This window comes from Jaculus jaculus, chromosome 17 (assembly GCF_020740685.1).
Source record: "Jaculus jaculus isolate mJacJac1 chromosome 17, mJacJac1.mat.Y.cur, whole genome shotgun sequence".
Classification (NCBI taxonomy): Eukaryota; Metazoa; Chordata; class Mammalia; order Rodentia; family Dipodidae; genus Jaculus; species Jaculus jaculus.
The window spans coordinates 17,204,955-17,231,452 of record NC_059118.1 but is presented as its reverse complement, the minus strand read 5'-3'; the positions used below and the strand labels follow the sequence as shown (position 1 = coordinate 17,231,452).

At 43.8% G+C, this 26,498-nt stretch overlaps 1 protein-coding gene across 2 annotated transcripts in view; it reads left to right on the top strand.

The window, feature by feature from the left end:
• Nucleotides 1–22,026, top strand: part of Prkar2a (protein kinase cAMP-dependent type II regulatory subunit alpha) — a 71,695-nt gene extending 49,669 nt beyond the window's left edge. Inside the window, exons 6-11 of one of the 2 annotated variants that reach the window (XM_045136379.1) lie at nucleotides 1,367–1,520; nucleotides 5,628–5,729; nucleotides 5,893–5,967; nucleotides 11,236–11,301; nucleotides 16,314–16,455; nucleotides 18,347–22,026. In XM_045136379.1, the coding sequence (XP_044992314.1) occupies nucleotides 1,367–1,520; nucleotides 5,628–5,729; nucleotides 5,893–5,967; nucleotides 11,236–11,301; nucleotides 16,314–16,455; nucleotides 18,347–18,480 (673 nt within the window). In that variant the 3' untranslated portion in view covers nucleotides 18,481–22,026. The remainder of the gene's footprint in view (nucleotides 1–1,366; nucleotides 1,521–5,627; nucleotides 5,730–5,892; nucleotides 5,968–11,235; nucleotides 11,302–16,313; nucleotides 16,456–18,346) is intronic. The other variant, XM_045136380.1, reaches the window with a different exon arrangement.
• Nucleotides 22,027–26,498: the final 4,472 nt, after the last annotated feature.

The window sequence follows — 26,498 nt, the reverse complement described above, 5'->3', positions numbered from 1 at the left end:
GACCCTATCTTAAAAAACCAAAATAAAGAAATAAATAACCAAAAAATAAATAAACAGGGCTGGAGAGATTGTCTAGGGGTTAGTGCACTTGTCTGCAAAGCCTAAAGACCCATGTTCAACTCTCCAGGTCCCACATAAGCCAGATACCCAGTGACACAATTGCACAAGGGGACACATACATCTGGAGTTCAATTTCAGTGGCTGAGGCCCTGGTGCTTCAGTTCTCTAGTTCTCTCTCTCTTACTCACAAAAAAAAAAAAAAAAAAAAAAAGGAAAAAAGAGCAATTTGTTGTGCTTGCCTCAAAAAAAAAACAAACAAGAAATAGATTTACCATGTAAAAGAGTCTCTTTACTTCATTTACTGTATGTTGTTACTTATCTTACATATACATTATTATCTTAGTTATCAAATATAAACTTTTTTAAAAATTAATTTATTTATATGAGAGGGAATGAGGGGGAGAGAGAGAGAATAGGCGCGCCAGGGCCTCCAGCCAATGCAAACGAACACCAGATGTATGTGCCACCTTGTGCATCTAGTTTATGTGGGTACTGGGGAATCAAACCGAGGTCCTTTGACTTTGCAGGCAAGCGCCTTAACTGCTAAGCTGTTCCTCCAGCCCCAAATATAAACTTAAAATTTATGTTTGTTCCAGTGGCATGTTGAGATTACCTATTTCTCTAAATGTTTGTCAATTCTGAATGTTTATCTTGAGTAATTATTAATGTATAGAATGATGTCATTTACTTTAATTAGTTCCGTATTTATTTCCAACAAACTGAAAAAAACTATACAGTTATTTCAATACCTGGAAAAAAAAAAACACTTGACAAGATTCAACATGTTTTTGTAATAAATCAGGCCAGGGGATTGGGAGGTCAAAGCCAATCTGCAAGGCCTTGTCCTCCTCTCTTCTCCCTGAAAGTAGCTGAGAATAAGGAAGTTCATCTGTGCAAACCACTAGTGTACCAGAAGTCCCAACCAACGCAATAACATGCCTTTAGCCCCCTGAGACCACAGAGTGAGTTCCACGTCAGCCTGGGCTACAGTGAGACCCTACCTTGAAAAACTGAAAAAATAAAATAAAATAAAAACAAAAGGGCAAGTAGACTGGAAAAGAAGAAATAAGCTTACTGTAGGTAATATGATCCTCATGTAGAATATTCTCAAGCGTGCTCCCCAAAAAAGTTACCAAACTAATAAGAGAGTTTAGCAAGGTCACAGGATACAGTCAAAATGCAAAAATATCTTGCATTTACATTAGCAAAATTCTCCTGGAAATATCCTATTATGTTTTCTGTGTATCAACCAGTTCTTAAGAGTATCAGAAGTAATTAATTAAATTGTTTCTTGTCATTCTTCTAGGGGAACATATGACATTTTAGTAACAAAAGATAATCAAACACGCTCTGTTGGTCAGTATGACAACCATGGCAGTTTCGGAGAGCTGGCTCTGATGTACAATACACCAAGAGCTGCTACCATCGTCGCCACCTCAGAAGGCTCCCTTTGGGGATTGGTGAGTGAGAGAAGTGGCACCCTTGCATGGCACGCATTAATTACGTCTCTCCCCTTGGACTATGGGTTCACACTGTCTTTTATAACCAGTTATCTAAGATACTATGAAAAGTCTCATGCAAATATATTTTTTCCATTTTCTTCAAAAGGATTTTTTGTTTTGTTTTTTTGAGGTAGGGTCTCACTGTAGCCCAGGCTGACCTGGAATTCAATATGTAGTCTAGAGTAGATTCTCCTGAATGCTGGGAGTAAAGGCATACGCCACCTTGTCCACTAGGATTTTTCAATAAACCATTTTAATTCTAATTTATAGAGTCTTATGACCTTGTAGTAATATATAACTCTTAGTACATTTTTTGTTTTTTGATGTAGGGTTTCACTGTAGCCCAGGCTGACCTGGAATTCACTATGCAGTCTCAGGGTGGCTTCGACCTCATGGTGATCCTCCTACACTGTACCTCCCAAGTGCTGATATTAAAGGCGTGCACCAACATGCCTGGTCTTGTTTTTATTTTATTATTTGTTTATTTTTGGTTTTGTGAGGTAGGGTCTCACTCTAGGCCAGTCTGACCTGGAATTCACTAGGTAGTTGCAGGGTGGCCTTGAACTCATGGTGATTCTTCTACCTCTGCCTCCCAAGTGCTGGGATTAAAGGAATGTGCCACCACACTTCAGCTATTTAATTTTACTTATTTAAGAGAGAGGGAGAGAGAGAGGAAGGAAGGAAGAAAGAAAGAGAGAGAAAGAAAGCAGGCACACTAGGGCCTCCAGCCACTGCAAACAAACTCCAGATGCATGCGCCCCCTTGTGCATCTGGCTTATGTGGGACCTGGAGAATTGAATCTGGGTCCTTTGGCTTTGCAGGCAAATGCCTTAACAGCTAAACCATCTCTCCAATCCCCAGTCTTGTTTTTTATTTTTAGGGTTTTTTGTTTGTTTGTTTGGTTGGTTGGTTTGGTTTGGTTTTTACTTTTGGTTTTTCAAGGTATGGTCCTGCTCTGGCCTAGGCTGTCCTGGAATTCACTGAGTAGTCTCAGGCTGCTCTTGAACTTGCAAGATCCTCCAACATCTGCCTCCAGAGTACTGGGATTAAAAGTGTGCTCTGGCGGGATTGGGGATTTAGCTCAGTGGATGAGCGCTTGCCTAGCAAGTGCAAGGCCCTGGGTTCGGTCCTCAGCACCGGGGGAAAAAAAAAGTGTGCTCTGTTTGTTTTTAGTCAGACAAGTATATAGAGAGGAAATAACTCTGTTTGAAGCAGGTATCATGAGGGCATGCATAATTCTACCACTTGGGAAGGCCAACCCCGGGCTACCTAGTGAAACTTTCAAACAACGTAAGATGGGGCTGGAGAGATGGCTTAGTGATTAAGGTGCTTGCCTATGAAGCCTAGAATCCAGGTTTGATTATTTATTTATTTACAAGTAGTGGGGGGGGGGGGATAGACAGAGAGATAATGGGCATGCCAGGGCCTCTAGCCACTGCAAATGAACTCCAGATGCATACACCCCCTTGTGCATCTAGCTTACATGGGTACTGGGAAATTGAACCTGGGTCCTTTGGCTTCTCAGGCCAGCACCATAATACCTAAGCCATCTCTCCAGCCCTCAGGTTTTTATTTTTGTTTTTATTTTTTGAGGTAGGGTCTTGCTCTAGTCCAGGCTGACCTAGAATTCACTATGTAGTCTCAGATGACCCTGAACTACCTACCTCAGCCTTCCATGTGCTGAGATTAAAGGCATGTACCACTATATCCATCCTGTTTTGTTTTAGTTTTGGGTTTTTTGTTTGTTTGTTTGTTTGTTTGTTTGTTTCTTCAGGGTAGGGTCTCACTCTAGCCCAGACTGACCTGGAGAGATAGGGAGAGAGAATGGGCACTCTAGCCACTGCAAATGAACTCCATATGCATGACGTACCTAGTGTATCTGGCTTTACGTGGGTACTGCGGAATCAAACCTGTCTCCTTAGGCTTTTCAGGCAAATGCATTAACCATTGAGTAATCTCTCCAGCCCCTTAAATTATAGACTTAAAAATATTGTTTACTTTTATTTATTTGAGAGCGACAGAGAGAGAGAATGGGCATACCAGGGCCTCCAGCTACTGCAAATGGACTCCAGGTGCATGTGCCATCTTGTGCACTTGGCTTATGTGGGTCCTGGGGAATTGAGCCTCAAACAGGGTCCTTAGGCCTCACAAGCAAGCACTGAACTGCTAAACCATCTGATCAGCCCCTGCTTTTTTTTTTTCCTTTTTTTTTTTTTTTTTTTTTTTTAAATGCAGGGTTTCACTCTAGTCCAGACTGACCTGGAATTCACTATGTAGTCTCAGTCTCAGGGTGGCCCCAAACTCATGATGATCCTCCTACCTCTGCCTCCCAAGTGCTGGGATTAAAGCTGTGCTCCACCACGCCTGAGTTAGACTTTTTGTTGTTGTTGTTTATTTTTATTTATTTATTTGAGAGCAACAGACAGAGAAAAAGAGGCAGATAGAATGGGCACACTAGGGCCTCTAGCCACTGCAAATGATGTCCAGATGCATGTGCCACCTTGTGTATTTGTCTTCTGTGGGTCCTGGGGAATCGAGCCTCTAACCGAGGTCCTTAGGCTTCACAGGCAAGTGCTTAACCACTAAGCCATCTCTGTAGCCCCCAGCTTAGACTTTTTAATTCTTTCAGTTACAGGTAGGAGGATCACCATGATTTCAAGGCCATCCTGAGACTACATAGTGAATTCCAGGTCAGCCTGAGCTACAGTGAGACCCTACCTTGAAACCCCCCCCCCAAAAAAAAAAATCCTACAGTTTTGTGTGTTATTTTTGTTTGTGACAGGGTCTCACTAGATAGTTCTAGCTGGCCTCAGACTTGCTGTGAAATCCAGAGTGATCTTGAATTTGTAGTCTTCCTCCTTCAACCTCCCAAGTGCTGCTAGGATTATGGTCATGGGCCACCCTGGGGCCTGTCTGTCTGGCTGTCTAGCTAGCTAGTTATCTGCCAGCTTGGGCTCCAGGGTGAGTGTCAGGGAAACATTTCTATATTGGAAACAATGTCTTAACTTTATATATGTTGAGCCTTAGATGGCAGCAACAAGCTACAATACATGGAACCTCTGTCTAGCTCAAGTTAAAAGGCTTTTTTTTTTTTTTTTCCCTCCGAGGTAGGGTCTCACTCTAGCTCAGGCTGACCTGGAATTCACTATGTAGTCTCATGGTGGCCTTGAACTCATGGCAATTATCCTACCTCTCCCTCCTGAGTGCGGGGGTTAAAGGTGTGTACTACCACGCCTGGCTAAATTAAAGGGTTTAAAAATATATTTTAAGGCAGAAGTACGAGGATCGCCATGAGTTTGAGGCCAGCCTGAGAAGACAGTGAATTCCAGGTCAGTATGAGCTAGGGTGAGACTCTACCTTAAAAAAACAAATTAAAATCTATTTTAGGGCTAGAGGAATGGCTTAGTGATTAAGGTGTTTGCCTGCAAGGCCAAAGGACCCAGGACCTATGTTAGCCAGATGCACTGGGGGGTGCACGTGTCTGGAGTTCACTTGCAGTGGCTGGGAGCGCTGGCGCGCCCATTCTCTTACTTTCTCTCCTCCTTTCTCTGTCAAATAAATGAATAATATTTTATATTTGTTTATTTCTTTATGGGGGAGGAGAATGTGGGTGTGCCAGGACCCTTAGCCACTGCAAATAAACTCCAGATGAATTGCTCCATCTTGTGCATCTGGCTTACATGGGTTGTGGGGAATCGAGCCTGGGTCCTTGGGCTTTGAGGCACGTGCCTTAATTGCTAATCTATCTCTCCAGCCCAAGTTAAAGGATTTTTTATTTATTTTTATTTTTATTTTTTTGTTTTCCTGATAGGGTCTCACTATGTTGTCTCAGGGTGGCCTTGAACTCACAGCAGTCCTCCTACCTCTGCCTCCCAAGTGCTGGGATTAAAGATGTGTGCCACCATGCCCATCTAAGTTAAAGGATTTTTACTTCCAGTAATGACTCTGAAATTCAGTTGATACAGTAACTTCCATTGTTTTCTAATATTTGTAAAGATCCAGTTAATTAAACCATAGGTTTAAATTTTACCACAGGTATATACTATAATTTTTATGTTCTTATAGGATCGAGTGACTTTTAGAAGAATCATAGTGAAGAACAATGCAAAAAAGAGGAAGATGTTTGAAGCATTTATTGAGTCTGTGCCACTCCTCAAGTCCCTCGAGGTAAAGGCTGAATGAGAGTTTTGTGTGGACTAGGAAGGGCCATTACAGCTGCTCTGTTACTTGGTGTTGAAATCGTGCTGTTCTAACGCATTTCTGTGCTGTATAGTTTACGACTTTCAGTTGAAGTCTTTCCTCATTATGCATGAGTGTATTCCTTGTTTAGGTATCGGAACGCCTGAAGATTGTGGATGTGATAGGAGAAAAGATCTATAGGGACGGAGAGCGCATAATCGCTCAGGTGAGTGGAGGTCTTGTGCACATCTCCTTTCCTGGAAGTTACCATCCAAAAGAGTAGTGCATCCCTGTCTCCTGTGACTTTTGAGAAATGGGCATAATGATGCCTACCTGTAATACCAGCACTTGGGAGGCTAAGGCAATAATATCACAAGGTCATGATCAGCCTGGACTATTTAGTAAGAACCTATTTCCAAAAGAAAAACACTTCAGAGTTGGCCTAGCATTTAAGGCATTTGCCTGCAAAGCCTAAGGATGCAGGTTAGGTTCCCTAGGATCCACATAAGCCAGATTTATAAGGTGACACATGTGTCTGGAGTTTGTTTGCAGTGTCTGGAGGTCCTGACACCACCATTCTCTATCTGCTTCTTTCTCTCTCTCTCAAATAAATAAATAAAATATTTTTAAAAAGAAAAACATCTCCAAGCCCTTCACTCTTGGAAGCTCATATTGCAAAGTACTGAGTAGTCACCTTGTACAAAGACCTGAGCCCATTGGTGTTCATCTCACTGGTATATGCAAATATTTTGCTGCCATTCTTTTTTTTTCCTCCAAGGTAGGGTCTCACTCTAGCCCAGGCTGACCTGGAATTCACTTGGTAGTTTCAGGGTGGCCTTGAACTCATGGCTATCCTCTTACCTCTGCCTCCCAAGTGCTGGGAGTAAAGGCGTGCACCACCACATCTGGCGTTTTTTTGCTTTTATTTTGAGACCCTCAAAAGTTGCCCTGAACTTGCAATCCTCTTGCCTCAGCCTGTTAAAAGGCTGGGATTATGGACCTACACCATCAGTTTTAGAATCCCACTCATCTTTTTTGGCTTCTGTTTGTTCTTTGGGATGTTTTGTTTTGACCACAAGTAAGCTTAATTCATCTTTACTAAAACCTAGTGAGAGGGCTGGAGAGATGGCTTAGCGGTTAAGTGCTTGCCTGTGAAACCTAAGGACCCCAGTTTGAGGCTCGGTTCCCCAGGACCCACGTTAGCCAGATGCACAAGGGGGTGCATGCATCTGGAGTTCATTTGCAGTGGCTGGAGGCCCTGGTGCGCCCATTCTCTCTCTCTCTCTCTCCCCCTCCCTCCCTCCCTCCCTCCCTCCCTCTTTCTCTCTCTGTCTGTCACTCTTAAATAAATAAAAATAAAACAACATGGCTCAGTGGTTAAGGCACTTGCCTAAAAAGCCTAAGGACCCAAGTTTGACTCCTTAGTACCCACCTAATGCCAGATGTACAAGGTGGCAAATGCATCTGGAGTTCATTTGCGGTGGCTTGAGGCCCTAGCATGCCCATTCTTTCTCTTTCTAGCTGCCTCTTCTGTCCTAAATAAGTAGATGAAATATTTTTAAAACCCAGAGAAGATGAGAGGGTTGTGCTCTCTACTGTCTTGGGTTTGACACAAGGAGTCCTCAGTATTCAGTGAATCTGTAAGGTATTGCATTTCTGTTGTGTCTTTTTCTCCTGTTATTTTGGGTACTGTAATTTATCACCACACAGTGGACTGAACCATTGTAATTAAAGAATACTGCAAGCAGGTTTTGATAGTACATAGTACTAGTACTTAGAAGGTAGAGGTAGGAGGATCAGGAGTTCACGGCCAACTTGGGCTACATGAGACTGTCTCTTAAAGAATACTATACTTTTTAAAAATTTACTTATACAAAAAAAAAAAAAAAAGAAAGAAAAGCTGGGTGTGGTGGCACATACCTTTAATCCCAGCACTCGTGGGGCAGAGATAGGAGGATCGTCGAGTTTAAAGCCACCGTGAGACCACATAGTGAATTCCAGGTCAGTCTGGGCTAGAGCGAGACCCTACCTTGAAAAACAGAAAAAAAATTTTTTTGCTTACATATTTATTTATGAGTGAGAAGGAGAGAGAGAAAGAGAATGGTGTACCAGGCCCTGTAGCCACTGCAAACAAACTCCAGACACATGTGCCACTATGTGCATATGGCTTATTTGGGACATGGAGAATCAAACCTGGGACCTTATGCTTTGTAGGCATGTGCCTCAATTGCTAAGCCATCTCTCTAGCCCTGGTTTGGTGTTTTGCACCATAGTTAATAAATGGGGACTATTAAATAGCAGTCGGGTTTGCATTGCTGGTAAAAATCACCCAACCAAGAGCAGCTTGTGAGAAAAAGGAGATTTATTTTGGCTTACAGGCTTGAGGGGGAAGCTCCATGATGGCAGAGGAAATGATGGCATGAGCAGAGGGTGGACATCACCCGCTGCCCAAAATCAGGTGGACAATAGCAACAGGAGAGTGTGCCAAACACTGGCATGGGGAAACTGGCTATAATACCCGTATGCCTGCCCCCAACAATACGTTGCCTCCAGGAAGCCTTAATTCCCAAATCTCCATCATCTGGGAGCCCAGCATTCAGAACACCTGAGTTTATGAGGGACACCTGAGTCAAAGCACGACAGGGACCCACCTCCTTGCATCCATCTCCTCCTGCCTTGCCATTCCTGTGTAATTTTTTTTTTTTTTTTTTTTGAGACAGATTCATTGCTTGTTCCAATTAACCTCAAGCTTACAGACTTCCTGCCTTTGTCTCTTGAGAGCTAGATTAAAGGCATGAGCCACTGTATCCAGCTTTCCTCATTCTTTTTTTTTCTTTTTTAAAATATTATTTGTTTATTTATTTATTTATTTGAGAGCGACAGACAGAGAGAGAAAGACAGATAGTGGGAGAGAGAGAGAATGGGCGCGCCAGGGCCTCCAGCCTCTGCAAACGAGCTCCAGACGCGTGCGCCCCCTTGTGCATCTGGCTAACGTGGGACCTAGGGAACCGAGCCTCGAACCGGGGTCCTTAGGCTTCACAGGCAAGCGCTTAACCGCTAATCCATCTCTCCAGCCCAAGCTTTCCTCATTCTTAAAGGGCTATTCAGTCTTTAACCATTAATACAATGTTAGCTGTACGGTTTTTTAATAAATAGGTTGAAGAAGGGTTCTGATTCTTAGCTTGTTGAAAGTATTTGTTATGAAAAAATGCTGGATTTTGTTGTTGTTTTTTTTTTTTTAATATTTTTTTATTTTTATTTATTTGAGAGTGACCGACAGAGAAAGAAAGAGGCAGAGAGAGAGGGAGGGAGGGAGAGAATGGGCGTACCAGGGCCTCCAGCCACTGCAAACGAACTCCATACACATGCGCCCCCTTGAGCATCTGGCTTACGGGGGTCCTGGGGGATCAAGCCTCAAACTGGGGTCCTTAGGTTTCACAGGCAAGCAATTAACCGCTAAGCCATCCCTCCAGCCCACTCACTAGGTTTTAGAAAAGATCAATTAAGCTTTTGCTACACTGCTGAGATGTTCCCCAGTTCCCTAGCTTTTTCTTTTTTAATTTGTTAATGTGATAAATTACTTTCATGTTTGGGTTTTTATTGTTTGTAGGGGCTTTGTTTTATTTTTGAGGTAGAGTCTCATGGCTGGCCTTAAACTCCTTATTTCCTATCTACTTCCTGAGTGCTGGGATTATAGGTGAGTGCACCATGCCTGGCTATTTTTCTTTAGTTTACTGAGGCAAGGACTTATCCAGTAGCCCAGGCTAGCCTCAAATATGCCATCCTCGTATCAGCTCATAGTGTGCTAGTATTATAGATGTGCATCACTGTGTTCATCCTGGAGTACAATTTGTTTAAAAGAGTACAGTTTTTAAAATTTATTTTTACTAGATATGGACATACTTAAAATTTTGTTGTTGTTGTTTTGAAGCAGGGTCTCCCTCAAGCCCAGGTTGACCTGGAATTTACTATATAGTCTCAGGGTGGCCTGAAACTCACAGCGATCCTCCTACCTATGCTTCTGGAGTGTACCACCATCACCAGCTCAATTTTTAAAAAATATTTATTTACTTGAGAGAGAGAAACAGAAAGAGAGAGATAATGGGTGCACCAGGGCCTCAAGCCACTGCAAATGAACTCCAGATGCATGCACCCCCTTGAGCATCTGACCGACGTGAGTCCTGGGGAATTGAACCAGGGTCCTTTGGCTCTGCAGCCAAATGACTTAACTGCTAAGCCATCTCTCCAGCCCCAGCTCAATTTTTTAAATGATTTTATTTTTATGCACGTATGGGTGTTGTTTGTGTATGCATATGAAGTCCATAGGACAGCCCCAGGTGTCATCCTCAGGAATGATGTCCACTTCCTTGAAGGAGGTCTCTCTCAGTGACCTGGTGCTCACTAAGTAGGCCAGACTGGCAGCTAATGAGCCTCAGGGATCCTTCTGTCTCTCCTTCCCAGCACTGAGATTATTTATACACGTATGCCATCATGCCTAGCATTTTTACCTGGGTTCTGGGGATCAAACTCAAGTCCTCAAGTTTGAAAGGCAAGCACTTTGCCAGATGAGCTTCTCTGTAGTCCCTAGCACAGTCTTTATTTATTTATTTGCAAAGAGAGAGAGAGAGAGGGAATGGCATGCCAGGGCTTTTAGCCACTGCAAACAAACTCCAGATACATGTGCCACTTTGTGGATCTGGCTATATGTGTGTACTGATCAAAATTATCAGCTGAGGGCTGGAGAGATGGCTTAGCAGTTAAGCGCTTGCCTGTGAAGCCTAAGAACCCCGGTTCAAGGCTGGATTTTCCAGAACCCACGTTAGCCAGATGCACAAGGGGGTGTACGCATCTGGAGTTCATTTACAGTGGCTGGAAGCCCTGGCGTGCCCATTCTCTCTCTCTCACTCTCTATCTGCTTCTTTCTCTCTCTGTCACTCTCAAATAAATAAACAAAAATGAACAAAAAATTAAAAATATATATATATATATCAGCTGAGCATGGTGGTGCATGGCTTCAATCCCAGCACTTGGAAGGCAAAGGTAAGAGGATTACTGTGAGTTCAAGACCACCCTGAGAGTACATAGTGAATTCCAGATAAGCCTGAGCTAAAGTGAGACTGTACCTTGAAAACCCAAAAAATAAAACAAAATTATCTCTGGACCCCATACTCCAGGAGTCACCAGGGGTTACCTTGATACTATTTGTGACATTCTTGGTAACTGGTCCCTGGCCTAGGTTTCAATAGCAGACCAACACAAGCAGTTAGAACAGCAGTGCTGTGAAGTTGGCAACCTGGACATATTCATGGAGCTAAATACAACTATCTAAGAGGCAGGCGATAGGTCAGTCATGGTTGCGTTTATGTCTTAGTGAGGAAGAGCCTCTTATTTTACTCATTGATTTGTTGAGTTGAAAATACATGCAGATCAAAGATCAAATAGTGTTGCTCCTTAGTGCTAGATAAATCTCTGACCTGACCCCCTTCTCTTGCAGGGTGAAAAGGCTGATAGCTTTTACATCGTAGAATCTGGCGAAGTGAGCATCCTCATTAGAAGCAAGGTAAGTTTGTGTGGTGGTGTGAAGATCCGGGGGCCAGGTGACCTTACAGTAAGTATCAGATGTTCAGTTTACATGTGAATTGTGTTTTAGTATACCAAGCCAATCATTGTTTCATGAGACAGGTGACTGCCATTAATTGATTTCCTCTTATCTGGCCTTTGCCTCTGTCCTATGTCAGATGAGGAATTATGGCATATAAATAAGAAAAAAATTTTGAGAAAAATATTTTTTTTAATTTTTATTTATTTGCACATTCATGTGTAAAGGGGGAATGGACCATGGTGTCCTGCTGCTATAAGTGAACACTCAGACACAAACACCACTTCCTGGGTCTGGTTTTCCATGGGTGCTGTGGAGTTGAACCTGGGCTGGCAAGCTTTGCAAGCCCCTTTAACTACTGAACCATCTCCTCACTGTAGAAGGAAAGATTTTTAAATCCTAATAACCACACACACAAAAAGGGCAGAAAAGCCAGGCATAGTGGTGGTGCACACCTTTAATCCCAGCAGAAGTAGGAGGATCACAGAGAGTTCAAGGCGCTCCTGAGGATACTTAGTGAATTCCAGGTCAGCCTAAGCTATAGTGAGACCCTACCTTGAAAACAACAACAACAAAAGGCTTGATTCTTTTTTTTTTTTTATATTTTTTGTTCATTTTTTATTTATTTATTTGAGAGCGACAGACACAGAGAGAAAGACTGATAAAGGGAGAGAGAGAGAATGGGCGCGCCAGGGCTTCCAGCCTCTGCAAACGAACTCCAGACGTGTGCGCCCCCTTGTGCATCTGGGTAACGTGGGACCTGGGGAACCGAGCCTCGAACCGGGGTCCTTAGGCTTCACAGGCAAGCGCTTAACTGCTAAGCCATCTCTCTAGCCCTTGATTCTTAATTTAAACTGAAACTATTATTTCACTTGAAACAATAGTTTGAAGCCTTTGTATTCTTTTACTTACATTTTTGGACTACTGATAAATATCTGTACATTTCACGGATGTTCATTGGCCTCTTCTGTCCCTGCAGCATGATGTTGAGTAGATGGGACCAGCAGCACTGGGGCCAGAAATGCAAAGTGCTGGGCTGTGCCTTAGACCTACTGAGTCAGAATCTGTGTTGTAAGGGGAGTGGTATGTGTGTGTGTGACGGTAAGAAGTGCTGTTCGGGAAAAGGGAATAAGTGAGCACAAATATGTCTGCAATACCAGAAGATGCTTTAGAAGTTAAAATGAGAACATTGGTTCTCATGGGGCAGACCAACTTCACAGCTAATAGGTCAAGGCAGAAGTGTGGAAGGGAGGAGGAAAGGGCCAAACTTGAAAACTAGAGTGGCAGTTTTATTATTTATTTATTCATTTTATTTTATTTTATTTTATTTTATTGAGAATGAAAGAGGCGGATAGAGATAGAGTGGCTGTACCAACGCCTTCAACTACTGCAAATGAACTCCAGATGCGTGGGACACCTTGTGCATCTGACTTACATGGGTCCTGGGAATCAACCTGGGTCCTTGGCTTTGCAGGCAATATCTCTCCAACCCCAGCTTTACTTTTTTTTTTTTTTAATGTTTATTTATTTATAGCGACAGAGAGTGAGAGAATGGGCGCATCAGGGCCTCCAGCCACTGCAAACAAATCCCAGATGCATGCACCACCTTGTGCATCTGGCTTATGTGGGTCCTGGGGAATCGAGCCTTGAACCGGGGTCCTTAGGCTTCACAGGCAAATGCTTAACTGCTAAGCCATCTCTCCAGTCCCCCAGTTTTACTTTTTTTTTTTTTTTTCTTTTTCAAGGTAGGGTCTCACTCTAGCCCAGGCTGACTTGGAATTCACTATGGAGTCTCAGGGTGGCCTCGAACTCACGGCGATCCTCCTACCTCTGCCTCCCGAGCTAGTTTTACTTTTTAAAATTTACCTTCAAAAAGAGCAAAGAGCCAAGGTAGCATATACCTTTAAATCCCAGCTCAAGAGGTATGGTTAAGAGGAGAGTTTTAGGTCAACCCAGGCTAGAGTAAAAAGGGGGGTGTTGAAGAGTTGGCTTAGCCGTTAAGGCATTTGCCTGTGAAGCCTAAGGACCCTAGTTTGATTCCCAAGTACTCACATAAGTCAGATGTATATGGGGCACATGCATCTAGAGTTCATTTGCAGTGGCTGGAGGCTCTGGCATGTCCAATCTCTCTGTTCCATTGAATAATTTTTTTTTTTTTTTCCCCGAGGTAGGGTCTCACTCTAGCTCAGGCTAATCCAAAATTCACCATGTAATCTCAGGGTGGCCTCTAACTCACAGTGATCCTTCTAACTGCCTTCCGAGTGCTGGGATTAAAGACATGCACCACCACACCCGGCTAAAATATATTTTTTTGAAGCAAGGAATTATCTCTTTACTCATAACATTAGTGGTTCTTAGAAACTAAGATTAACTTAGGCTGGAGGGATGGCTTAGCCGTTAAGGCGTTGCCTGCAAAGCCAAAGGACCCAGGTTTGATTCCCCAGGACCCGCATTAACCAGATGCATAAGGGGCACAAGCATCTGGAGTTCTGCAGTGGCTTGAGGCCCTGGCGTGCCCATTCTCTCTCTGTGTCTCCCTCTTTATCTGTCAAATAAATAAATAAATAAAAATAATTTTAAAAAAACTAAGATTATCGCTTATGAGTACTAAATATTTTATTTTTACTTCTTATTTAGTTGCAAGCAGAGAGAAGCACAAAGAGAAAGGTAGAGACTGGGCATGCCCCCAGAGCCTCTAGCCACTGCAAATGAACTCCAGATGCATGTTCCACTTTGTGTATCTGGCATTACATGGGTACTGGGGAATCAACCTGTACCATCAGGCTTTGTAGGCAAGCTCTTTAACTGCTGAGCCATCTCTCCACCCTACTAAATAAATTTTTATTGCTGTTGCTTAGCTTTGCAGACAGATTTATAAGAAATAAGAAACCTTGGATATTAAATACAATGTAGCATATAATATTTAAAAAGATATATAGTTCTGAGGCTGGGGGCTAGCTCTGTGTGCAAAAAGCACTTGCCATATAAGCCTAAGAGGGCCTGGTTTTCCCTGAGTTCAGGTTCCCATTACCATGTAAACATCTGGGCATGGCCATGTACTCCTGTAATCCCAATCACCAGAGAATCACTTGGGGCTCCCTGGTCAGCCAGTTGGACTGAAAACAGCAGCACTGGGCTCAGGGAGAGATTGCCTTAAGGAAACAAATGAGCAATAGAAGAGGGTCCATCTTATGTTCTCTGGCCTTCACACATGTTCATGGGGCACATACACACCACACATACTACACACTTATGGGTGTAAAGAAAGAAAAAAATGTCACTGTATGGACTGGAGAGATGGCTTAATGGTTAAGGCATTTGCCTGCAAATGGTTCTATTCCCCAGGACCCACATAAGCCAGATGCACAAGGGGTCGTATGCATCTGGAGTTCGTTTGCAGTGGCTGGAGGCCCTGGCACACCCACTGTATCTCTCCTTCTCTGCCTCTTTCCCTCTCTCTCTCTCTCTCTCTCTCTCTCTCTCAAATAAATAATAAATAAAAATAAAATAGATTTTAAAAAATTGTCACTGTAAAGAACAATTGAAGACAAGTAGAGTCTCAAAAAAGAAAAAGTAGAGGCTGGGGAGATTTCCTAGTGGTTAAGGTGCTTGCCTGAAAGCCAAAAGGCCCAGGTTTGGTTCCCTAGTACCCATATAAGTGAGATGCACAAGGTAGCACCTGCATCTGGAGTTTATTTGTTTATTTGTTTATTTGGAGTTTATTTGCTGGATGCCCTGGCACCATACTCATTTTTTCTTCCCCCACCCCCCTGTGTGTGTGTGTGTGTGTGTGTATAATGTCTACATACATACACATAGGTACATATATAGATAAAGATGTGTGTGTGTGTGTGTGTGTGTATGTAATCTGCCTTTTTTTCTCTCAAATAAATACAAAATATGTTTTTGAAAAAGTTGTTGTTTATGAGGCTAGAGGGATTGCTTAGTGGCTAAGATGCTTACCTGCAAAGCTAAAGGACCAAGGTTCAATTCCCCAGGACCCATATAAGATAGATGCACAAGGTGGCACAGACTTCTGGAGTTTGTTTGCAGCAGCTGAAGGCCCTCGCATACCCATTCTGTTTCTCTCTTTACACACACACCTGCCTCTTTTTCTGTCCCTCAAATAAATAAAAGTAAAAAAGCTGTCTATGGGTTCGGCATGGTGGCACACACCTTTAATCCCAGCCCAGCACTTGGGAGGCAGAAGTAGAATGATTGCCTGAGTTTGAGGGCATCCCAAGACTATGTAGTAAATTCCATGTTAGCCTGGGCTAAAGTGAGATCCTACCTCAAAAAAGAAAAAAGGTTTGCCTAGTCTTGTGGCTAGGTATCTTAAGACAGGATTGTCATTATTTAGAAAGAATTGGCTGAGAGCTTGTCTTTACCACTGTACTTTGGAAGTTGGCATCTCCCGGGAGAACAGATAGTTCTTCACAAAAAATGGCCCGTGGGCTGGAGAGATGGCTTAGTGGTTAAGTGCTTGCCTGTGAAGCCTAAGGACCCCGGTTCGAGGCTCGATTCCCCAGGACCCATGTAAGCCAGATGAACAAGGTGGTGCATGCATCTGGAGTTCATTTGCAGTGGCTGGAGGCTCTGGCGCACTCATTCTCTCTATCTATCTGCCTCTTTCCCTCTCTCTGTTGCTCTCAAATAAATAAATAAATAAATAAATAAATAAAAATAAACCAAAAAAATTTTTAAAAATGGCCTGCACCTTACCTCTTGATATTTAACCATTACCTAAAAACTGGCTGGGCTTTGATGGAGCCCAGGGGACAGCCAACTGCCTCAATTAAACAAGGCCATGGCGACTTGTCCATGGGCTTCACATGTACAGCAGGGTTTCTGCAGTGCAGAATCCGTGGTAGTCATGTTGAATGGGCTAAGAATGGAGTATGAATGTTTGCAGTTGGACCTGCCCCAGGTGTGATCCTAGAATCAGCCCAGGTTATGTTCTTTACCTGTTGTAGACTAAAACAAACAGGAGTGATGCAAACCAGGAGGTTGAGATTGCACGCTGCCATAAGGGACAGTACTTTGGAGAGCTTGCACTGGTCACCAACAAACCCAGAGCTGCTTCAGCATATGCTGTTGGAGATGTCAAGTGCTTAGGTAAGAAGCATTCTTTGTACATTACTACATCTTTTTATTGTGCAGGGTTTTGTTTGTTTCTTTGTTTTGTTTTCAGAGGTAGGGTCTCATTATAGCACAAGCTGACCTGGAATTCACTGTGTCATCTCAGGGTAGCCTCAAACTCACAGCGATCCTCCTACCTCTTTCTCCCGAGGGCTGGGATTAAAGGTGTGTGCCACCGTGCCCAACATTTTTTTTTTTTTGTCAAATATTTTTATTTATTTATTTAAGAGAGAGAGAAACAAAGAAACAGAAAGAGAGAATAGGCGCACCAGGGTGACTGCAAACAAACTCCACATGCATGTACTGCACCACTTTGTACATCTGGCTTTACATAGGTACTAGGGACTCAAACCCCCAGGCCTTTAGGCTTTGCAGGCAAGCACTTTTTTTGAGAGAGAAGTGAAAGAATTGGCATGCCAGGGCCTCAACCACTGCAATCAAACGCCACACTTGCGCCACCTAGTGAGCTTGTGCAACCTTGAGCTTGCCTCACCTTTGTGCATCTGGCTCACGTAAGAACTGAAGAGTAGAACATGGTCCTTAGGCTTTGCAGGCAAGCGCCTTAACTGCTGAGCCATCTCTCCAGCCCTGAGGTTTTTTGGGGGGGAGGGAGGTTTCGAGGGAAAGTCTCTTAGCCCAGGCTGACCTGGAATTCACTAAGTAGTCTCAGGGTGGCCTTGAACTCACAGAAACCCTCCTACTTCCCCTCCCAAGTGCTGCGATTAAAGGTGTGCACCACTATGCCCAGCCCTGAGTTTATTCTTTTAGCAAACTTTTTTTTGTTTGTTTGTTTTGTTTTATTTTGCTTTTTGAGGTAGGGTCTCACTCAAGCCCAGGCAGACCTGGAATTCACTGTGTAGTCTCAGACTGGCCTCGAACTCTTAGTGATCCTCCTACTGCTGCTGGGATTAAAGATATGCGCCACCATGCCAGCCTTTAAACGTTTTAAAAATTTCTTTAAATCGTTATTTATTTATTAGGGACAGGGGGAGAGAGAGAATGGGTATGTAAGGGCCTCTGACCACTGCAAACAAATCCAAATGCATGCACCATGATGCACATCTGGCTAACGTGGGACCTGGAGAATCGTACCTGGGTCTTTAGGCTTCACGGGCAAGCACCTTAACCACTAACCCATCTCTCCAGCTCTTATTTATTTTTTTGTTTGTTTGTTTGCTTTGCTTTGATTGAGGAATTGGGCATTGAGCCTAGGACCTCACTTTCTTTTTTCTTTTTTTTTTTTTTTTTTTTTTGTTTATTCTTATTTATTTGAGAGTGACAGACAGAGAGAGAAACAGGCAGAGAGAAAGAGAGAATGGACGCGCCAGGGCTTCCAGCCACTGCAAACGAACTCCAGATGCGTGCGCCCCCTTGTGCATCTGGCTAACGTGGGTCCTGGGGAATTGAGCCCTGAACCGGGGTCCTTAGGCTTCACAGGCAAGCGTTTAACCGCTAAGCCATCTCTCCAGCCCAGGACCTCACTTTCTAAGCATGCACTTCACCACTAAGCTACACCCTCCCCATCTAGCATACTAGCAAACATTTCTGAACACTGAATAGAGTCTGTAAGACAGGCAGACAGACCTCCAGTCATGTGTAAAGAACAGTAATGGAGGCAGATGGCCAGGGTATTGGAGAACAAGACATACAGCTCGACTGGACTCTCTCTAAGTCTTAGCCAATGTGGTCCTGTTGCATTCATTTAGAAACATCCTTTTCGCTAAGTACTCAGTTTCCAAAACTCTAATATCATGTAACATGAGTAATATATTTAGAAAGATTTGCATGAGGGAAATGAACTGCTATTATAAATAAATTGCTATTATAAATAATGCTTTCTTGCCTCTACCACATTTTAACAATGCAGTTATGGATGTTCAAGCATTTGAGAGGCTTCTGGGGCCCTGCATGGACATCATGAAGAGGAACATCTCACACTATGAGGAACAACTGGTGAAGATGTTTGGCTCTAGCTTGGATCTGATCGACCCCGGGCAATAGATGTGACACACCCCAGAGCCTTCTCAATGTGACACCAAAACCTTCCGGTCAGCCACAGAACACACACAGAAAACAGACACGACAGAACCGTTCCTGCTGTTGTCACCGCCGCTGCCATTGCTGTGGTTAGGGGCATTTGGAAAACTTGAAAGTCAGCACTAATGGATGGACAGAGGTTCCACCCACACCTCCACTTGCTTCTGAAAGCCCATTATTAGACCACTTGTAATGATTGCTCCAACCTGGTTTTCACTTCTTTGGTTCAGAATGGCATGTCTCTCCAACAATTTAAGTGCCTGATACAAAGTCCAAAGTGTAAACATCCTCCTCTCCTCTCTTGCTGCTACTGTTGCTTTTGGAAGTTACCATAAGGTCTGCAGAAGCCTGTTGAGTATCTGTAGACACCCTCCCCCAGGCTTTCTCAAGGGAGGAAATAGCCTTCAGTCTCCTCATTCGTCTTTTGAGAACGTCCATAGCGTGTTCACAATTGCTGCCTTTGGTTTGACAGTGGAAAATGATAGCAGATATAATGGAGGTCTGTGCTCCAGTGGCACTCATGTCTGCTGACAGCTGCCCACACCACACCTGTCCCCAGGCCCACAGAAATGCTTAGGGAAAGGTCCTGCCAAGAAGTAGTACTTCAGAGCAGACTCATGTCACTCAGATCCACATTAAAGCAGGAAGTTTGGAGCATTTTACCAGTAGTAGAGAGCCAGGAAAGGTTTTCTGGGTTAGGGTTTTATTGTTTGTTTCTAGTAGGTTTTTTGTTTTGTTTGTTTAATTTCTGTGCAGTTTGCATGAACAAATTGTTATCCATTTATAAGGAGCGGGGGTGAGCGGTTAGTTAGCTCAGCTGGGTAAGCATGGTGCTGACAAGGAGCCAGGGTCCTGAGGTGCCATCACTTCTCTGACCTACATGACTCCCAAGCAACTCCTGCCATTGCCTGTTCCCAGCCACTTGCCACTGGCAATCTGCTGACAAGGTTGCTACCAAGAGCGCCCGTCACTTCTCCTCCTGAGATGTTGCACAGCTTGCTTGTTGATCAGCACTTTTTAAACTCTTTTTAAAAGGAGCTCTTTTTTAAAGGAAATTATTTCTCTATTTAAGGGATTTACCTTGGACATATTCATATATATGGAGTTTGTCAGCTGACTCAGACATTCGTCCTAAACATCTCTGTTAGTTTTTAAAAAATTGGTATCATTGGGTTATGGGGAAAACTCTGGTAGAGAGCTTATGTAGCATGTACAAGGCCCCAGGTTTGCTCTCTAATAAGAAAAAAAAAAAATACTATCATTTATAATGATAGAATTACTATGAAGGCTTTTGTAATTAATATGCTCTTTGCTTTTGCCATGGACACTGTGTCCAAGAGATTTCCAGAGTGGATAACCCCACCACAACCTTGATAATTATTCCCCTTCCTCTGGTGTCCCATGAAGTAAAAGCAGGACTCTCAGACTGCCCTGGGTAGCGCACATCGCAGCTCTCAGAGTCATGAAAGGCTGTGCCTCGTGCTCCAGAACAGGCAGCTAGCGCCGGGGGAGCTCGTGCGGCCATCGCACGCTTTCCTGAGGCTCTTCTTCCCTATGGGATTGCTTTATTCTCAGATAAACTCAGAAAGAAGTTTCTTGCAAAGGAAAGGGCTACATGAGGCTTCAGGAGTAGGCCAGTCCAGCCTCAGTCCTTGTGAAGACTCTGAACCCTTGCCGGGCGTGGTGGCGCACACCTTTAATCCCAGCACTCAGGAGACAGAAGTAGGAGAATCACTGTGAGTTCAAGGCCTGAGTCTACATAGTTAGTTCCAGGTCAGCCTGGACTAGAGTGAGACCCTACCTCGAAGAAAAAAAAAAAAAAAAAAGACTGAACCTTGACAGATGCCCTACCTTCCCACACTTCCGACCAGTCAGAGCTGGCTGTGAATCTGATAGAGAGTGACTCCTCTCGGCTGCTAGGGACGGGCCTTCTCGTCCCGCCCTCTCACCTCCAGTCTAGTGTGCCCTTTCTTTCGCAGTCTCCTCAGACACCCCTGCCTCACCGATGGTTGCTGTTGTGCAGAGTCGGCTTCACCAGCTCAAGTTCTTGCTTTAACTAACACATGGCTCACCATCCACACAGCTCACTTGAGGAGGGGAGACAGGAAAGGGACCAGTGTGAGTAAAAAAGGATACAGCCATCACCACAGTGCCAGTACCAGACAGTGTTCCAGTTCTCTTTGCAGCTTAAGGAAGCAGAGGTGGCAGACCAAGTTTTACTCAGGGCTGGGTGTCCCCATTGTGACAGGCAACCCTGTGACAGAGCTGAGCCTCACAGGGAGGAGTGTGTCAGCAAGAGATTCACTAGTGTTCTCTTCTAAGGGTTAGAGCTTCATGCCCTCTCTCCCAGCTTGCTATGGACTTTGGATGGTAGAAGAAAGTCCTGAGAGCCTTTAGGTCCAGCCTGAAGTATTGTCCTTCCTGACTGTCCCCCACTTATCCTACTCACTCTCCTCTTGTTGGATGCTCTAATGGAGGGGTTCTCGTGCGCTTTCCTCACGGTTCCTAGTTCCTAGTCTTCGGATATGATCACACGTTTCTGCTGTAGATTCTCAGAAGTAGGAGTAGAGCTTTTCTTTGAGCAGCTTAATGAGCAAATTCAGCAGCAAAGTGGCAAGAAAAGACTTCTTCAGCCAGGAGGGGTTTTGTTCATCCTCCGATTGCCCAGATTCTCTGAGGCTCGTGATGGAGTGGTCAGTGAGGTGCTGCTGGTGTCCAGTAGCACCCTGGGGACACAGCATTTTGTGGTGTGTCACAGTCTTCATTTTTTTTTAAGTGAAAGCATTTTGCACAGATAAAGCAAAGGACCCATGAATGTCATCTTCTTATCTTTTTTTTTTTTTCTTCAGTTGGTTGGCGTTGGGATTTTTGTTTGTGACATGCACTTGTAAACCAATCTTGCCAAGATATGGGTTGTTTTGAATTGTCACTACAGTTACCTCTCGCCTCTTCTGTCTTGACTGCTGACGTTCCTCAGTGATTCTAATGTCTATTTTATGGGAAGCAGCCTTCCCGTGGGTTTCCTATTACACACTGCAGGGCTATCTTTATACTTAAAAAAAAAGAATAAAAACTGTCACTAACCTCATGGGGATTTGCAGAAAACCATTTAGCCCGCTTGGAGCAAAGAATAGATTCCTCTTTTTTTTTTTTTAAGCTCATTTTTAATAACCTAATTCAGCATTATTGTGCTACCTCAAAGGTAAAATATTTTATGGTCATCTTTTGCTCCTGAGTTCTGTACATGGTGTTTGAGTTGTCTTTCAATTGGAATTTTTTTTAAATCATTAGAGTGAATCTTATTTTAACCTGTTTTACAGTTGTATTTTAATCTCAAAAGGGTATGTAATTGGAAAGCAAGCAGTTTTTGCTCTATGGTATTGAATATATAATTAAAACTCATTAAGAAACAAATCATTGTTTGCCATGAATAAGGATGAGTTTTTTAAAAAGGAAACTCTAGGGCTCAGCTTCACTCTTGGTTAATAAAGGCTGACACGTCATACATGACTTCCTGGTGCAGTGTGGTGTCATTCGTCTGTCTGCTCTTAGGGCTCCAAGGCCACCGCAGCATCTGTCTGCAGATGCACTGTGGCGATTAATCAGAGAGCACACTTGTGCCTTCACCATAGTGAGGCTCAACAGAAAAGCAGCCAGCAGGGTGGGTGGGTAGTGAGTGTGTGGGGAGAGAGTTTGAGGTTTATTATAAAGGATTGACTTACGTAATTACTGACATAGACAAATCCCAAGATATGCAGGGTGAGTCAACAAACCGGAGACCCAGCGGGAATATATGGATTCTAGTCTTAAGTCCAAAGGCCTGAGAACCAGGAGAGCTAGTGGAGTTCTTGTCTAAAGGTCAGCAGGCTCAAAAGCCGTGAAGAGCTGATGTTTCGCTTTGATGCTAAAGGCAGAAGGTGATGGGGGGGAAAGGCAGTGTTCCAGGCAGGAAGGAAAATACCCTGGAAGTGCCCGGTATCAAACCCAGGACCTTACACATGCCAGACAAGACTATCACCAGCCCAGTCCTTTTGTTTTATTCAGGCCTTCACTGATTGTGTAAGGCCCACACATATTAGGGAGAGCAACGTGTTTTATGCAGTCTACCAAGTAAAACGTAATTTCATCACCCCCAAAAGAAAAGCCCCACCATCCTCTCACAGAAACACCTGTAATAAACATGACTATGCAAATAAATACTTGCAGCCAGGCGTGGGGCTGCACACCTCTAATCCCAGCACCCAGGAGGCAGAGGTAGGAGGATCACTCAGTGTAAGGCCACCCTGAGACTGCATAGTGAATTCCAGGTCAGCCTGGGCTAGAGTGAGACCCTACCTTGAAAACCCAAAATAAATAAATAAATTTGGCAAGGGTAGGATCACTGTGAGTTTGAGGCCACTCTGGGAACACAAAGTGAATTCCAGGTCAGCCTGGGCTAGAGTAAGGCTTTATCGGAAAAAAAAAAAAATTTTTCACATCTCATGATCAAGTCAACCAAGATGCACAAAATAAACTATAACAGGGTTGGGGAATGGCTCTGTGGTTACAGGCACTTGTTCCACAAGCCTGGGGACTAGAGTCCAGATCCAACAACCATGTCAAGCCAGATGCATCAATCCCAACAAGATGCATGATATCCCTATGTCTATAGCAACAGGAAGCAGGCAGGAGCATTTCCAGGCTCATGGATCAGCTAGTGTGGCCTCCCCAGAGGCAGATGAGAGAGAGCCTGTCTCACACAAGGTGGGAGGAGAAGACTAGTAACATGCACGCCATGACGTGCATACACACACACACACACACACACGCGCGCGCGCGCGCGCGCAATACACATTTATTTTTAAAATAACCGTAACAGCATGGTGTGGGCCGGTATGAGCAAGCGTACCCAATGTATCCACTGCCAGGAAAATACACTCACCAGTGAAACTCACTCCTGTCTGCCAGCACATCACTTCCTTCTTTGTAACATGCCCTAACCAGAACTGGCAGGGATGGCCGCGTACTGCATTCTGTCTTTCCAGAAAACCAGAGGAAGCTCATTCTGTAATGAAGCCATGTTGGGTACTTCCTTTGGACAGAGATATCTGCCTATACAAAAATGCCAAGTGCTGAGAACATAGGAAGTACCCACCTGGATCCCAAGAAACTGGTGGCAGAACCCACTGAAAGCGGGATTTGCCTTATTTTGAGGCTTTAAAAATTAAATTTGGTAGCCGGATGTGGGGGCGCACACCTTTAATCCCAGCACTTGGGAGGCAGAGGTAGGAGGATCACTGTGAGTTTGAGGCCACCCTGGGACTACATAGTGAATTCCAGGTCAGCCTGGCTAAAGTGAGACTCTACCTTGAAAAACCAAAATAAGTAAATAAATAAATTTGGCAAAGGTAGGATCTCTGTGAGTTTGAGGCTACTCTGGGAATATAAAATGAGTTCCAGGTCAGCCTGGGCTAGAATGAAACACTACCTCAAAAAATAAAACAATAAAATCATACCAACAGCGTTGGCCTTGAACAAGAGACATTACCTGAGAACTTTGCTTTCTGTGATGGTATGTTAGACCAAGGAGCTAAGAATTTGTTCTATTAAAGTTAATTGAATATGCCCTAAGTTAATAAGTAACTTAATTTTTTTTTTTTATTTCGAGGTGGGATCTCTCACTCTCAAATACAAAACAATAAAATAAAATGTTTTAAAAGGGGCTTGAGAGATTACTTAGCAGTAAAGGCACTTGCCAGGAATCACGTTTGATTCCCCAGTATCACATAAAGCCAGATGCACAAGTGGCACATGCATCTGGAGTTCGTTTGCACTGGCTAGAGACCCTGGCACACCCATTCTATCTACCTTTCTCTTTCTCTCTCTCTCTCTCTCTCTCTCTCTCTCTCTCTCTCTCTGTGAAATAAATAATACTTAAAAAAAAAAAAAAGAAAAAGAAAAGGGGCCAGACATGGTGGCACATGCCTTTAATCCCAGCACTCAGGAGGCAGAGGTAGGAAGATTAGTGTGAGTTTGGGGCCACCCTGAGACTCTATAGTGAATTCCAGGTCAGCCTGGGCTAGAGTGAGACCCTACCTCAAAAAACAAAACAAAACAAAAAAATGTGCCAGGCGTGGTGGTGCATGCCTTTAATCCCAGCACTCGGGAGGCAGAGGTAGGAGGATTGCCATGAGTTTGAGGCCACCCTGAGACTCATTAGTGAATTCCAGGTCAGCCTGGGTGTTGCAGTCTGGTTCGCATTGCTGATAGAAATCACCCAACCAAGAGCAGCTTCTGGGAAAAAGAGATTTTTTTTGGCTTACAGGCTCGAGGGGAAGCTCCACAATGACAGGGGAAAACGATGGCATGAGCAGAGGGTGGACATCAACCCCTGGCCAACATAAGGTGGACCACAGCAACAGGAGAGTGTGCCAAACACTGGCATGGGGAAACTGGCTATAAAGCCCATAAGCCCACCCCCAACAATACACTCCCTCCAGGAGGCAATTCCCAAATATCCATCAGCTGGGGAGCTAGCATTCACAACACCTAAGTTTATGGGGGACACCTGAATCAAACCACCACACTGGGCTAAAGTGAGACCCTACCTTGACAAAAAAAAGAAAGAAAGGAAAAAAATGAAAGTATAAAGTCGGCTGTGGAGAGAGAGAGAAAGAAACAAATACATAGAGAGAATGGGCACACGAGGGCATCTAGCCACTGCAAATGAACTCCAGACATATATGTCACCTTGTGCATCTGGCTTTCTTGGGTACTAGAAAATCAAACCTGGGTCCCTAGGCTTCACAGACAATTACCTCAACACTAAGCCATCACTCCAATCCTTTATTGATTAAATTTAAAATGTATATATTTCTGGGTGTGAAGGTACCTGCCTTTAATCCCAACACTCAGAAGGCAGAGGTAAGAGGATCTCCAAGAGTTCAAGGCCAGCCTGAGACTTACATAGTGAATTCCAGGTCAGCCTGGACTACAGCAAGACTCAACTTTGGGAAACAAAATGAATAAATAAGTAAATATTTAAATATAAGGGCTGGAGAGATGGCTTAGCAGTTAAGGCACTTTCTGTGAAGCCTAAGGACCTAGGTTCAATTCCCCAGATCCCATGTAAGTTTGATGCACATGCCAACACATCTGTCTGGAGTTCATTTGCAATGGCTAGAGTCCCTGGCATGCCCATTCCCTCTTTCTCTGTCTCTCTTTCTCTCATAAATAAAAATGAAATATTTTGAGCCAGGCATGGTGGCACATTCCTTTAATCCCAGCACTTGGGAGGCAGAGGTAGAAGGATCATCATGAGTTCAAGGCCACCCAGAGACTATATAGTGAATTCCAGGTCAGCCTGGGCTAGCGTGAGACCATACCTTGAAAAAACAAGCAATAAAAAAAAAATTTACTTTTCTTTTTTAATTTTTATTTATTTACCTTAGAGAAAGAAGGAGAAGGAGAGAGAGAGAAAAAAAAATGTGGTGCCAGGGCCTGCAGCCACTGCAAATGAGCTCCAGATGCATGTGCCACCATCTATGCATCTGGTTTACATGGGTCCTGGGGAATCAAACCTGGGTCCTTTGGCTTTGCAGGCAAATGCCTTAACTGCAGAGCCATCTCTCCAGCCCTTTTTTCTTTTTATTTATTTATTTATTTATTTGAGACAGAGAAAGAGGGAAGAGGAAAAGGAGAGAGAGAGAGAAAATAAAATATTTTTTTTTAATTAGAGCCGGAAGCCAGGTGTGGTGACGCACGCCTTTAATCCAAGCACTCAGAAGGCAGAAGTAAGAGGATTGCCATGAGTTTGAGGCCACCCTGAGATGACAGAGTGATTTCCAGGTCAGCCTGACCTAGAGTGAGACCCTACCTCAAAAAAGAAAAAAAGAAAAAAAGAAAAAAAGAAAAAAAATTAGAGCCGGGTATGGTAGAAAATGCCTTTAATCCTAGCACTTGGGAGGCAGAGGTAGGAGGATTGCTGTGAGTTTGAGGCAACC